The sequence below is a fragment of the Amphibalanus amphitrite genome, unplaced genomic scaffold (assembly GCF_019059575.1).
Source record: "Amphibalanus amphitrite isolate SeventyFive unplaced genomic scaffold, NRLGWU_Aamphi_draft 001581F_arrow, whole genome shotgun sequence".
NCBI lineage: Eukaryota > Metazoa > Arthropoda > Thecostraca > Balanomorpha > Balanidae > Amphibalanus > Amphibalanus amphitrite.
The window spans coordinates 96895-110000 of NW_024883074.1; the positions used below are offsets into that span (position 1 = coordinate 96895).

General features: G+C 45.9%; 2 protein-coding genes across 3 annotated transcripts in view; one reads left to right on the forward strand and one right to left on the reverse strand.

The window, feature by feature from the left end:
• Positions 1-237: 237 nt before the first annotated feature.
• LOC122373975 (isovaleryl-CoA dehydrogenase, mitochondrial-like) lies at positions 238-10753 on the forward strand. The gene is made up of 7 exons (XM_043352449.1): positions 238-522; positions 850-939; positions 2723-2944; positions 3387-3711; positions 4466-4559; positions 4963-5053; positions 9911-10753. Exons 1-7 carry the CDS (start codon positions 358-360, stop codon positions 10211-10213), a joined length of 1290 nt encoding a protein of 429 aa, XP_043208384.1. The 5' UTR covers positions 238-357; the 3' UTR covers positions 10214-10753.
• A 159-nt stretch (positions 10754-10912) lies between these two features.
• The window catches only part of LOC122373974 (pro-resilin-like), an 11613-nt gene continuing 9419 nt past the window's right edge, over positions 10913-13106 (reverse strand). For both annotated transcript variants that reach the window (XM_043352446.1, XM_043352448.1), the window contains 4 exons: positions 13048-13106; positions 12339-12425; positions 11484-11610; positions 10913-11145 (listed from right to left, as the gene is read on the reverse strand). The exon at positions 13048-13106 is cut by the window's right edge. In XM_043352446.1, the coding sequence (XP_043208381.1) occupies positions 11500-11610; positions 12339-12425; positions 13048-13106 (257 nt within the window). In that variant the 3' untranslated portion in view covers positions 10913-11145; positions 11484-11499. The remainder of the gene's footprint in view (positions 11146-11483; positions 11611-12338; positions 12426-13047) is intronic.

Genomic DNA, 13106 nt, shown 5'->3' on the forward strand with positions numbered 1-13106 from the left:
TTTCGCTCTTTTGATTCAAAATTTAAATCCATGTCAATTTTCTGCTTAAATTTTTGTTTATTCATGCATAAAACACCATTTAAATAATAAGCGCGATCACTCTTTTCAAACTTACTAAAAGCTCATTAGATTACCGATCACTTGCATCGTGAAGTGCGAAAAAGAAAAAAAGAAAAAAAAACTCTGAAATATGGTAGCAAAAAATATTACGGTGTAAACGGCGCAGTTACTGCGTTTGTGGTCTTCGAGTTATTTTTCTGTGTTTTAGAGCTCGTGTGGAAATCGTTCGAGTGCATAGTCAATTAATAGTTTCAATAAAATTTAAAGCAAGTTGACTACCGCCCTTTGAAGGAAAACATGTTTCACTTGAGACCGAATAATTTGATGCGGCTGTCCTCATCGCTAGCTAATGTTCTGCGTGCTAGAAAGACGGTGGTTCCATCAGCTAATTACAATATTCGGCTTTTTTCCTTGTATCCGGTCGATGATGCCTTATTCGGCCTTACCGAGGATCAGCAGCAGGTGATTTTAACTTTTTTTATTACAGTCTAAGCACTTTCTTCATGGAAAGAGTGGGAACTTCTCTTGAATGAAAATCTAGCCATGTTCGGATAGCACTGCGTGCAAGTGCAGGCTGCACTTGATTGATATGTCAATGTAGGTACCTAGGTACCTTAGTAGATACCTTTCCTTCAGGATTTTAGCAGTATAAGTACCTAACGTTCTATTAGGAATAAGATCAATTAATAATTCATCATAGTTTTAAATTTGGTTAAGCTTTTTGTGTGTAGGTAGGTACCACAGATTTGAGTTACCTACCAAAGTTACCACACCTCTACTTTTTTACAGATGCGAGAGACTGTGAGGGGCTTTGTTCAAAAGGAGTTGGCTCCATTTGCTGATGAGATCGACAAGAAGGATGACTGGGATAAGAGGAAGGTGAGTTCTTTTAATAAGACAATAAGCAAGCTGGTTGTGGTAAAGTTCATATGACAGTCTTTCACTTACAATTTTTTATTTGGCATTATCCTTGCAAGTTGCAATAGGTATACTAGGGATAAAATAAATGGATTTGTTAGAGGCAGGGCTGCGGAGTCGGAGTCGGAGTCGGTCGGAGTCGACAGTTGTGACCGGAGTCGGAGTCGGAGTCGATATTGGAAACCCCAGCCGGAGTCGGAGTCGGAGTCACCGAAAATCTGTCGACTCCGCAGCCCTGCCAGGTGTGCGGAGTCGGAGTCGGGAGTTGGTGTCGATCGGAGTCGACATTTCTGCCCGGAGTCGGAGTCGGAGTCGGTTTTTGAAAGCCGGAGTCGGAGTCGGAGTCGGAGTCGCCGTAAATCCATCGACTCCGCAGCCCTGGTTAGAGGTACAGGGTAATTAGGCATGTGCAAAAAAATAAATTGTGGGAAGAATGATCAATGAAGAAGAAGCGGATAAATGCAGCCTGCTGCCTGGAAGAGTCCTGACTCCTGAGTCACCTGTAATCTAGGAAATGTATGTGATATGCCATAAGCAAATAGGTAGAAGGACATATTCTTACTTAAGCTACTTAAGCTATATTACGGTACTATATATCACAAATAAACTTTGAAATGATCATGATTGATGACAGAATGGTACTGGATGACAATAACCGGAAACGAACTAACCCGATGTCAACAATGATCAGTTGTTTCGTCATCAGCGACGAACGGAAAGTAGTAATCGATATCACTTTTTTAACATCACGGATGTCAAGAATGGCTGCGAATGAACGAATATAGGTACCTACTGTTACGCAAGAACCAGGACTTTTTTGCGTGTTACGCAATAGGTAACCATTCGTCTGAAAACTGGATCGAACGGGAAACATTTCCACAAGCTGCAACCCGCAAACTATTATGCAGGCACTCGATGAATGACCACCAGCCTTGTTGGAGTCGACGTTGAGCACAAATTCCAAAATAAATTGAGTTAGAACTTAGAAGATCGAATAACAGGCGTAATTACTAATTACGCAATGTCCCGAAATAAAACGCAGGCTCATACGCTGTAAGGTGCTGCCATCTACGTATTCGGAAAGCTAGGCTACCAAAGTGTAGATGTCGCCACCAGTCGCAACTCGAGTCGTCTAGCATTGATCCCCAAACCCTCTACACATTCCACTCGATTTCTGTCGTAATATCGCCACTGTTGCTCCTTCCTCTACTCTCCTCAGAAGTTCTGGTGCGTTCCGTTTGCCGAAATCTCGCGCATCTCCGTCCTCCACTAGCTGCAGTAGTTTTGGCACCTACCACGAGTTCTAACACCTAGTGTGTACCTGAGCGACTTTTCCTGTTCACACTTCCCTTGAGTATTGTTGCCGTTGGCAATATGCTACTCGCCCTGTCTCGCTCTTCCTCTCTAGACGCTGGAGTTCTGGTGTCAGCTGCTAGGTGCCTTAGGTCTTCTGAGATCTCACCCACCCACTCCCCTACCATATTATGAATTATAGCACCATTCTCCACAGCACTATTCTCAGCTACCCTGATGGAACACTGATAAAACGTGTGCTGAAACACTGTGTGCTGGAACACTGTCTGATTGAACAGTGAACACTGTCTGATTGAACACTGTCTGATTGAACCCCCCCCCCCCGCTCACAGGATTTTTGGCGTCAGCTGGGCTCCATGGGTCTGCTGGGGATCACCGCGGACCCGAAGTTCTCCCAGAACACTCTCTGAACACCCCCTCCCTCCCACAGGATTTTTGGCGTCAGCTGGGCTCCATGGGCCTGCTGGGTATCACCGCTGATCCGGAGTTCGGCGGCTCAGGTCTGGGGCTCATGGAGCACTGTCTGGTGGTGGAGGAAATGTCCCGAGCGGCAGGAGGAGTGGCGCTCAGCTATGGAGCTCATAGTAATCTCTGTGTGAATCAGATTAACCGACATGGTACAAAGGAACAGAAGGAGCGGTTCTTGCCCAAGGTGAGTGGCCGATGGACTTTGTGAGGGCGATTAGTGTTGTTTTTGCGTCATTGAAAGTCAAATATTTACGTCTGACACTCTTGTCTTCAACTGTTGCTCGTGAAGTTCATGTTCTTTGGATACCTACCTATGGGCCATACATCTTACCATATTCATCGCTTTTATGGTAACGGTTCCGTGCGTTTTGCAAGCATGGGTCTTTTCATGTTTTTTTTCTGGTTTTAATGCAATTATCCAATAAGTTTAAACTTTTCTAGGGCTTATTGCGAGCTTCTTTTTTCAAGGCCTTCATTCATCGTCGCCTATTGCTTTCATATTCCTACCACTGAACTCTAATATATACTGAGCGTTTCTATAAACTTTCCTACTGAGCATCATATAAACTGCAGCCGGTGTTCTTTCCTCCATCTCCTATCTCTAACCCTCCCCCTCCCCTTTTCAGCTCTGCTCCGGCGAGTTTTACGGCGCGCTGGCCATGTCCGAAGCGGGCAGCGGCTCTGATGTCGTCTCAATGAAAACCCGAGCTACTCGCACCGAGGGCGGTTACATCCTCAACGGCACCAAGTTCTGGATTACAAATGGCCCCGTGGCGGATGTTCTAGTGGTGTACGCCAAGAGTGATTTGGAGTGTAAGCCACAGCACGGAATTACGGCGTTTTTGGTTGAGAAGGGAATGAAGGGGTTCTCGACGTCGCCCAAGTTGGATAAGCTGGGCATGAGAGGATCGCCGACCTGTGAACTGGTGTTTGAAGACTGCTTCGTGCCGGGTGAGTGGTGATTTATAATATCTCATATTTATGACGTTTTAAAAGATAATGTAGTTCATTCAGTATCATTTCAGATATCGTAGCAGTAGGCTCGCACGTATTGATTATCGCACGCCTAGTCGCGCGGACGGGCCAGTGTCACAACGCGCTCACTACATAGCGAAACATATGAGCCAAAAGTACGGCTTTGGTGCTCGATGCAATACGACATTTTCCCCTCACAGTGATAACGCTAATCCGCCGCAATATGACACGTTTGAGATGCCGGTACGTGCTTACTCGTATATTTGTTTCAGACTCAAACATTCTCGGCCCAGTTTGGAAGGTGTGTGTGTGTGTGTGTGTATGTGCTTATGACACCATGTATAATGGATATGTCGTTAGCTGAAGAGACTGTACTGACTACTGACCGTAGGCAATATTCCCAGCTTACGCGATGTGTCTATTCCACAGACTCTAGCATTCTGGGGCCGGTTGGAAAGGGAGTGTATGTGGTGATGACTGACCCAGATGATATGTTATTAGCCTGGAGAGACTTTCCTGCCTACAATATTCCGGCTTACACGATCCGGCTTGTATTCCCGGCAATATTCCGGCTTGCTTCTGTTTCACAGACGCTGACATACTAGGCCCGGTTGGAAAGGGCGTGAATGTGCTTATGACAGCCTGCATAATGGATATTGGGTATGTCGTTAGCTGTAGAGGCTTAAGTGCCTACAATACTTTCAGCTTACACGGTGCTTCTATTTCACAGACTCTAACATCCTCGGCCCAGTTGGTAAGGGAGTCTACGTCCTGATGACTGGCCTGGACTTGGAGAGACTGGTGCTGGCTGCTGGACCGGTCGGGTGAGTTGAGAACCACTGAGTGAGGGAGATTTGAGAGACACTGAATGGAGCGGGGTTGAAAACCACTGAATGAGGAGGGTTATGACTATGAGACACTGAATGGGATAGAATTGAAGGACCCAGAACGGGAAGAGTTGAGAAATCCTGATGCTGGGCATTTGGGAGCCATGAACTACACACTAGAAGGAATTTTAAAAATGATAGAAAATTGTATTAGCCTTTAGCTGCTCCGTTTCAATGCAAAGTACGGTTTTGATTCCTTTCTTTTGCCCTAATCCTGACGTCATATTCGTCATATTCTCTTATTTGCGACATCAACTGCTAGTTGTCAGCTATCTGTAAAATGCAGGTGGCTGCTTACGTCATATTGGCATCATTCTGACTCCAGCCTCATGTTTTGCAGTATAATGCAGGCGGCGTGTGACGTCACATTCGACTACTGTCACCAGAGACAGCAGTTTAACCAGCCCATCGGTCACTTCCAGCTGATGCAGGTATGTTTTTTGAAACTGAAAAAATTGAAAAGTGTTTTATTCGTGATTGATCAAGCGTTTCGTGGTGGTAGTTTGTATGTATTGTCATTCACCTTCGCGCCAAAGAGACGAATTCAAAGAGATTTTTGTAATCGAATATTCAAATAGTGGAAGGTCACCGACTGCGTTTATGACGTGGTAACGGTGTTGGTCCATAGAATGGTACCCTGAGGTAAAATTATCAGCCAGTATAATTTAGAAATTGGAGTCGTCATTCAACCGATGACTTCGATCCCAGCACCAGTAGCGGCGGAACACCTTCAATTAGGGGGGGGGGAGGCACTGCCGACTTTTGGTCCCATTCTTTCCATGCAACGCCCATAGGGCTAATGTTAACCTTCGCCCCAGTGGGGGGGGGGGGGAGGGGCATAAGTTACCACCCTGTCGCGTTTTTTTGCGTGTAAATAAAAAACCGCGGCGCGTAGCGCTGCGCCGCTTGGGGTAGATTTTTGTACATCAATTTTGGACAATGTGTGAAATTTTTGACCCCAGGTCATGTCAGGTCAGGTCACCAGGTCAAGTTAACTGACCAAGCCTAAAAAAGTTTGCAATATATCCAGCCTGCAGTGTTTGTCAGTGAGGTTTCAAGCTTGGTGGATTGCATCATGTTATGGGCGCCTACAATTTGTTTATCTCGGATTTTTTATATCCGTGACCTAAGGTCAGGTCAGTGACGTGATCTTTCCATTATCAATGGAGAAAAATATCAATGGAGAAAAAAACCTTTCCAAGTCAATGGAGAAAAATGAAAATGCCTCTAGATCCGTGTGTACGCATAGGAACAGTCCAAATATTTCAGAATCACAATGATTTGGACCACCCGTGACGACCAAGGTGTCTTTTTTGCTGATAGCCTCTAGAAAGGTCATCCGAGGTCATTTGAGGCTACAAACAGATTTTTGCCAATAACTTTCGATTGGAAAGAGATAGAACGCTGGGGATGGTCTCATTGTGTTTGTCTTGCCGAGACGCATCGACTGATATGCAACATGACCTTTATCCGGTCAGGTCATGACCTTGACCTGAGGTCAAATTTTCAAGTTGACCTTTCAAGGTCAAATTATAATTCATTCGATGCGTCTCGGCGAGAGGAACACGATTCTGTCAATAGAAATGTCGTGGCTTTTTTAGTCAAAAGTTATTGTCGAAAAACACTTTTCGTAAAAACAGCTATTTTGGAGTTTTTGCCCTCTGGAGGCTAAACCGTTGACCTGAGGTCAATTTTGATAAGGACCTTATCGAAAGAAGAGTTCAAGAGCTATCGATTGCTTTTCCACGCATTTTTCTAGCTATCATAGTTCCTGAGATAAATGCATGTTTTCTGAAAAATATAATGACGTTTGGCAAATTTTGCCCTTTGATGACCTCCAGTGCATAGGTGTAGCAACGTATCTCTTTGGTGAAGGATACCTTTCACCAAAGTTTTAGATTGGTGAAGGATCCTTCACCAATCTTGAGCAATGCAGGTGAGGGTCTTCACCAATGCTAGAACGACTGGGTTCAACAAAAAGGCTATTGCTAAAACGGCAACAGGTACCCAATTACCCCATCTTATCAGTTATGAAGTGTTATGCCCACCTTCTTCACAATTCACGCCATTTAATAAACCAGTATAACGCCTTTTGGGGCGACTAACGGAGCGAGCGAGAGGGTGAGCTTTGCACGTGCGAAATTTCGACGGGGTACCTCCAGCTGACTTGTGCACGGCACCCTACTAACCGGTCTCTAGCGATGTGCCAAATTTGAGCACAATCGGCCCAGTCGTTCAGCGTTCTCGAGATCTGGAAGCGGCACCCTGCACGTGCGCACGTGCAAAATGGGTCCCAACTGACTTTTGCACGGCACCCTACTAACCGGTCCCTAACTGTTTACCAAATTTGAGCGCCATCGGTCCAGCCATTGTCGAGATCTGGAATCGACCCCTGCACGTGCGCACGTGCAGCAGCACCCCAACTCTGGCACATGGATATGCATTGCCTAGTGGGTGCCTACCTACATGCCAACTTTCAGCGCAATCGGCCAAGTAGTTACCGAGATATTGCAACAATTACAAAAGTGACACCTCTTCGTTTTGCACGTGGCACGTGCATAAGGGGTCACCCACATGCATCGGGAATAGTCCAATACTTGGTAGAAGGAATGAAGCTACCGTACAAAAATTACCGCGTGTAAATCGGTCAAGTGGTTGCTGAGATATAAGCGTCGCAGAACCGTGACCGCGGCCGGCCGGCCGACCGGTCGGCCGGCCGCTCATACTCAGAAATTTCCGTCAAAGGGACCCTCCCACCTTCAAAAAAGTTAATGAATTGGCATGAAAGTGATGTCGCTCGGTTCAGAAAGAGCAAAAACGAATACCTACCAAATTTCATCGAAAAATATTCACCGGTTTTCAAGATATTAGACTTTTACTTTTGTTTACTTTTTGGGATCTCCGCTGTTCCTAGCGACTTTATTTGAAAGTGCGGCATTTGTTGCGCGCAAAGCAGCATATACCACCGCGTGCTACAAAACGTTTTAGTCAAACATTTAACGGACGTTCGAAAGCCTGATGACGTCATCAGATTCCCGTAATGGTTAACCCGCGACCGCCTGGGGGGGGTCGGATCCGACCCCCCCCTCCGTTTTTCTTGAATAACTCATGAACCGCTTGCGCTATCAACTTGAAACTTCGCATACCTTCTCCCCCATCAATTTGACGTCTCCTGTGCAATTTTCAAGAAAAAATTTTCAAATTTTTTTGAAATATATCGATTTTAGTGATGTAACTACATGGCGTTTTCAGTCAAAAAATGGTAAATGTTTAAAAAATCGCCAAAAATCGAGGTTTTAAGCAAATTGCAAATTAAGAACATGAAAAGACGCAGCTCAACGAGTTCTTTAAAATGGCTATCTCGGATTTTCCATAAAATGCGTTTTTTACCCCTAAAAATTCAAAAAACTATATTTTTTGGAAAACAGCTAATAAAATCCAAAATTTTGCGAATTTCCAAAAAACCGGAATATATGTTATAGAGCTCTATTAGAACATTAGATGTCCCAAATTTCAACTTTCTATCTTGATTTTTGACCCCCAAATTGTAAAAAATAGCTCCAACATGCATAGGGCATGGTGACGTCATAAGCATTTTCGCGAATTAGAGGCACTTCTGAACATTGCATGTGAAAACAAATGGCACCACTAGATTCCTGGGACAAAGCTCGTCTAGAAAAGTGCGTTTTTATGTCAAAAATAAAAAGTTGAAAAATTGACTTTTTTCTTAGCCCTCGTTTAGTTATGTATGGTATAAACGATTTTTTATGCTTTCAATGCACACTTATCACCAGCACAGTGACTTGGGGTCACATATAACCATTACCATCGGATTTGGCGTGAAAAATAAGCCATAAAACATGTGTCGCACGCCCATGTAGCAGAAAGTGAAAACCGTGACCTTTCGTGACCTGACCTGACCTTGACCCGTACTTAGTATGACCCCTATACGCTCATGGTACCTTCACTAGGTCTTTGAGGTCATTTGTGGTGAGTTTCGAGCAGCAGCTATCGATTCCGCTGTCCGTAAGCCTAATCATGCAAAACCCCTGAATTTGACCTTTGACCTGACCTTGACCCGAAAGTTGACCTCAATCTTAAAATCTTAAGAGTGCTTTGGGAAGGCCTCGAAGAGACCTTTCGAACGCCGCCTCGCGGGGCTCGATACGACCATTGGTTCTCGAGATAACAGGGGGGGTCGGATCCGACCCCCCCCCCCCCAGGCTGATGTGGGTACGGAAATAGCCCAGGCGGTGCCGGGTTAAGAGATAGGGACCACGCTGGTCCCACCCTGCAAGTAAAGGGAAGAAATTTCTTGAACACCTTAAAGCTGCGGGGGTTGCGACCAGGATAAATGGTGGTTTCTGAGCCTGGCCGCAAACTTGGCTATCTCAACTCAAAACTAATGTTAAGGTGGGAGGGTCCCTTTAATCTCAGTAAATGCCGTGAATATCAAAATATATTGGCTTGTGCTTGTTTTTACTCGTGGGAAAGTTGTAAGACTTTGGTCACGAAAAAAGAGCAGTGGAGCATACCTTTAGGTTCCAAAGGTATGCTTGGATAGTGGATACCTTTGGTAGGTATCCAAAGGTATGCTTGGATAGTGGATACCTTTGGTAGGTATCCAAAGGTATGCTTGGATACCTAAAAATTCAATTTTAGGCATGTACTGAAAAGTTGGCGTTAATTAGATGATAATGGCGTGAGACATTTGCGAGAAAAAAAAAAACAGGAGTTGACGAAATTCCGCCCCCCCCCCACCCTCCCCCCTCCACTGCGGTAAGGTCCTGCACCTTCTCCGAAGGTTCAGGTGACTTCTCCGAGGGTTCAGGTGACATCCTTCACCAATATTTTTGGCGCTCCTACACCCATGCTCCAGTGACCCCAATATTGCTCTAAGATGAAAAATGACTGAAATACTTTCAAACGTACGCATTGAGAGCTATCGATTGCTTTTTACCGCGTCTTTCTAACCCTCTTAGTTTTTGAGTTAGAGGTGGGTGGTAACATATGCCCCCCCCCCCCCCCACTAGGGCGAAGTTGGCTGAGACCGCCACTGGGGCGCGGGTTAAAATATCAAAATCAAAGGGGGCACGGTGCCCCGGTGCCCTCCCCGTTCCGCCGCCTATGCCCAGCACATTTCCTCCCGACACCCTGCTTTTTCGTGGCCTCGTGCTGAACACATGGCCCACGGCGCTACCGTAGAAAGGTGGCGCTGCGACTGTATAGGTGGCGCTGCGAGCTTAAAGATGGCGCCACTATTCCACCAACGCCGGTCTCTCCCACAGGGTAAGCTGGCAGACATGTACTGCGACACCAGCGCTTGCCGTTCCTATCTCTACAGCGTCGCCCGCGCCTGTGATAACGGTCATGTCTCAGGCAAGGACTGCGCAGGGGTTATCCTCTACTGCGCCGAGAAAGCCACACAGGTGGCGCTCCAAGCGGTCCAGGCGCTCGGAGGTAATGGGTACATCAACGATTATCCCACAGGTAGGCTTCTGAGGGATGCGAAGCTGTATGAAATCGGTGCGGGTACGAGTGAAGTAAGGAGGCTGGTGATTGGCAGGGCGCTCAACGCGGAGTATAAGTAGGGAGATGGGGTTATAGGTGGCGCTGGTGGTATATAGGTAGCGTGGCGGGCGTATAGTTGGCGCTACCCAAATGCCACAGGCTGCGCTATCTGGAGGATTCAGGTTACGTTGCGTATTCTAGAAAGTGATGGTGAAAACGGTGAATTTAACTGCTCTCCGGCACATTCAAACGGCTCCCCAATCGACGAATGATATTTGACGCGACACTGAAGTCATTGTGACCGGTTGTATAGTCTCCAAGTTAGCTGAGTTGCTAGGATTTACAAGATAGCTAGTGTGATAGGTAAGGGAGTCCGAGTGATACGGATGATGGATGTTGCTATCCTCCAAGGATAATGGTTGTGCGTTTTGCCGGGTAGGCACAGTGCAATATGAGTCAGCTGTATTTTTTGACGTATAAGACAGTGAAGGTGGTGGAAGGACTTCGTATTGTGTTGTTAGATCTGTACAAAATAGGTGTCATGTTCCGCCGTCTCTAGCTTTTAGAGTGTCGATGATCAATCGTCAAATACTCCCGAAAATAAACTAACTTTAGATACAGTTGAATAACTTTTAATTCCTGACGTTCTGCGTGATTTTATCGCCTCTCCTGAGTTTCATCGCCTCTCCGTCACGATTAGGGCGTCGAGACCTCCAATTTTAAAGTAACACCAGCTCATGTCTTTGTTCTCCGTAGTGGAATCACTTAAACAAACCGAGTATGGATCACAATGTATTTATACTGGCAATGATGAGGGGCCAATGACGTTCAACCACGTACACTGGCACCAAGGAAACAACACTAACAACACACACTGAGCTGCGGGAGGAGCTCAAACAGCCTCAACGCGGTAACCATGGCGACGGGTGACGTCACGGGGCGTGACGTCAGACTCGCTGAGCTCAGCTGATGCGGGATGAAGTGCCTGACACGGCGAATGGCACGGAGTTTACTGAAACGGACAACAGATGGCAGTGAGGTGGCGTTCATGAAAAGTGTTTATTTTACACAATTTAGGGAGCAAGTGCCTTGTTGTGACGCAAATTGCAAAGTATAGCCATCAATTGCATCCGCCTACAACCGATAAACATAAACAACACATTCATCTCCTGCAAAGAACGCTTCAAACGTTTTAGGAACTACGACAAATCACGAAAGCTAAACCGTACCATCTAAGACTATAAACGACACTGTCCACACTACAACGAAAGTAAATCTGGTAGCAGGAGCTGAACCAGCTTATGCCATTAGTGACGTAATACTGGTCACCAGTGACGTCGCTGAACTGACCTGATGACCTCAGTATCTAGAAGTTGCCGGCGACCCCGATGTCTCCAATGGCCGGAGTTCCATCAGAGGTAGGTTGGGGAACGTTGCTCCGGACGAAGATGGGATCAATGGCACTGTCCTCTTCCGGCTGCGAGAGAGGGAGAGGGGAGGAGAGACGATATAGGTCAGTTTTCAGTTGATCTGATTTAGATACACACGATAAAAAACAGCACTTGGTGCTCTACGTTGTGTTGTGTTCGTATTTCGAAAATATTGCATAAAATGCCGTTGCCGAATAAATGATCAACGAGTGATTTGCAATGGATCTTGACCGACTCATAGCCGGTCTACGTGAGCATTAACATGAGCAATAACTGGCTGTTATATAATTCTAGCGACTTATTGGTAGATGTCAATTGAGAAAATCATGATGGATTTGGTATTACGCATATGGGTTAACCCGACTTGTCTCTCGGTCAAAGTGAAGTGTTGCATCAGGTCTCATTTGTGGTCTTCAGGTATGCTGTGTAACCATACTGGTTTGACAAAGCTGGGCGTATCATGAACAGAGGTGGCAGATGCCCGTAACCGACCGTTCAGCAATGCCTATTGGCTATTGCCTACCAGCAACTGAAGTGTACTCTCATCTGAGCAGGGGCAGTGGCGTCAGCAAGCGTCCGTAACCTACCAATTACCTATACCTACCAGCCATACCTACCAACCATTGTCATAGTGATGACGAAATAGCCTTTGCTCATATTGTACTTAATAAAAAATGACGGAAAAAATATATACTTATACAAGAGACTGATATTTGGCCCTTGTGGCTTCTTCTACTTTTTCATATATCCACCAACAACTGTGGTGCTGTCTCACCTGTTCGGGGGTTGTCGCGTCCTCTGGGGGTCCATACTCTGACTGTACCGGTAGAACCAGTCCTCCGTTAATTTCCGGAACCACCAGCTGTAAACACAGGCAGTGACGTCATTGGAAGGCACGTAGCCAGGATTTTGCTCAGGGAGGGGCCACAGGTCGTTTCCTAGTGTCGTACCACCTACAAACAAGGAAAACTCCTCGGTTTTGGCCCACTTTTTGTGGGGTGTGGTGCAGTTGTTTTTTATAATTTATTATATTTTTCGCCTTCAGGGGGGGGGGGGCCTCCCCTTGACTACGTCCCTGGTCATTATGGTTAATGACGTCAGTGGTGTGTGAAAATCAGTGGTACAACATTGCAACGAGAGGTTACGTTCGAAACGCTACTGGAAAATATGGATGTCACTCGCTGCTTTGGCTGTTTGGAGAATATCTAAGTATTGTCAAGTTGTGACCGGCTTAGTTTTAACCAAACAACGCTGCCCGTCACAGAAGATAAGGCTGGATTTGATTGACAATGGAGACAATAACATTATATTTCATAGAGCAAACTTGAGAAAATAAGTGCTGTATAAGTGGCTTGAGACTTGAGAAAATAAGTGAAAATAAGTGCTGAGAAAATAAGAGAAAATAAGCGATAGGAAAATTGAGAAAATAAGTCCCCTGACCAGATTCGAACCCACGTTCCCCGCTCACTAACCCGTCCACCCACCTGCGGCACGGTGTAGTCCTGGTCTGGCTGCGCCGTCTCCACCACCTCACCGCCGTCGA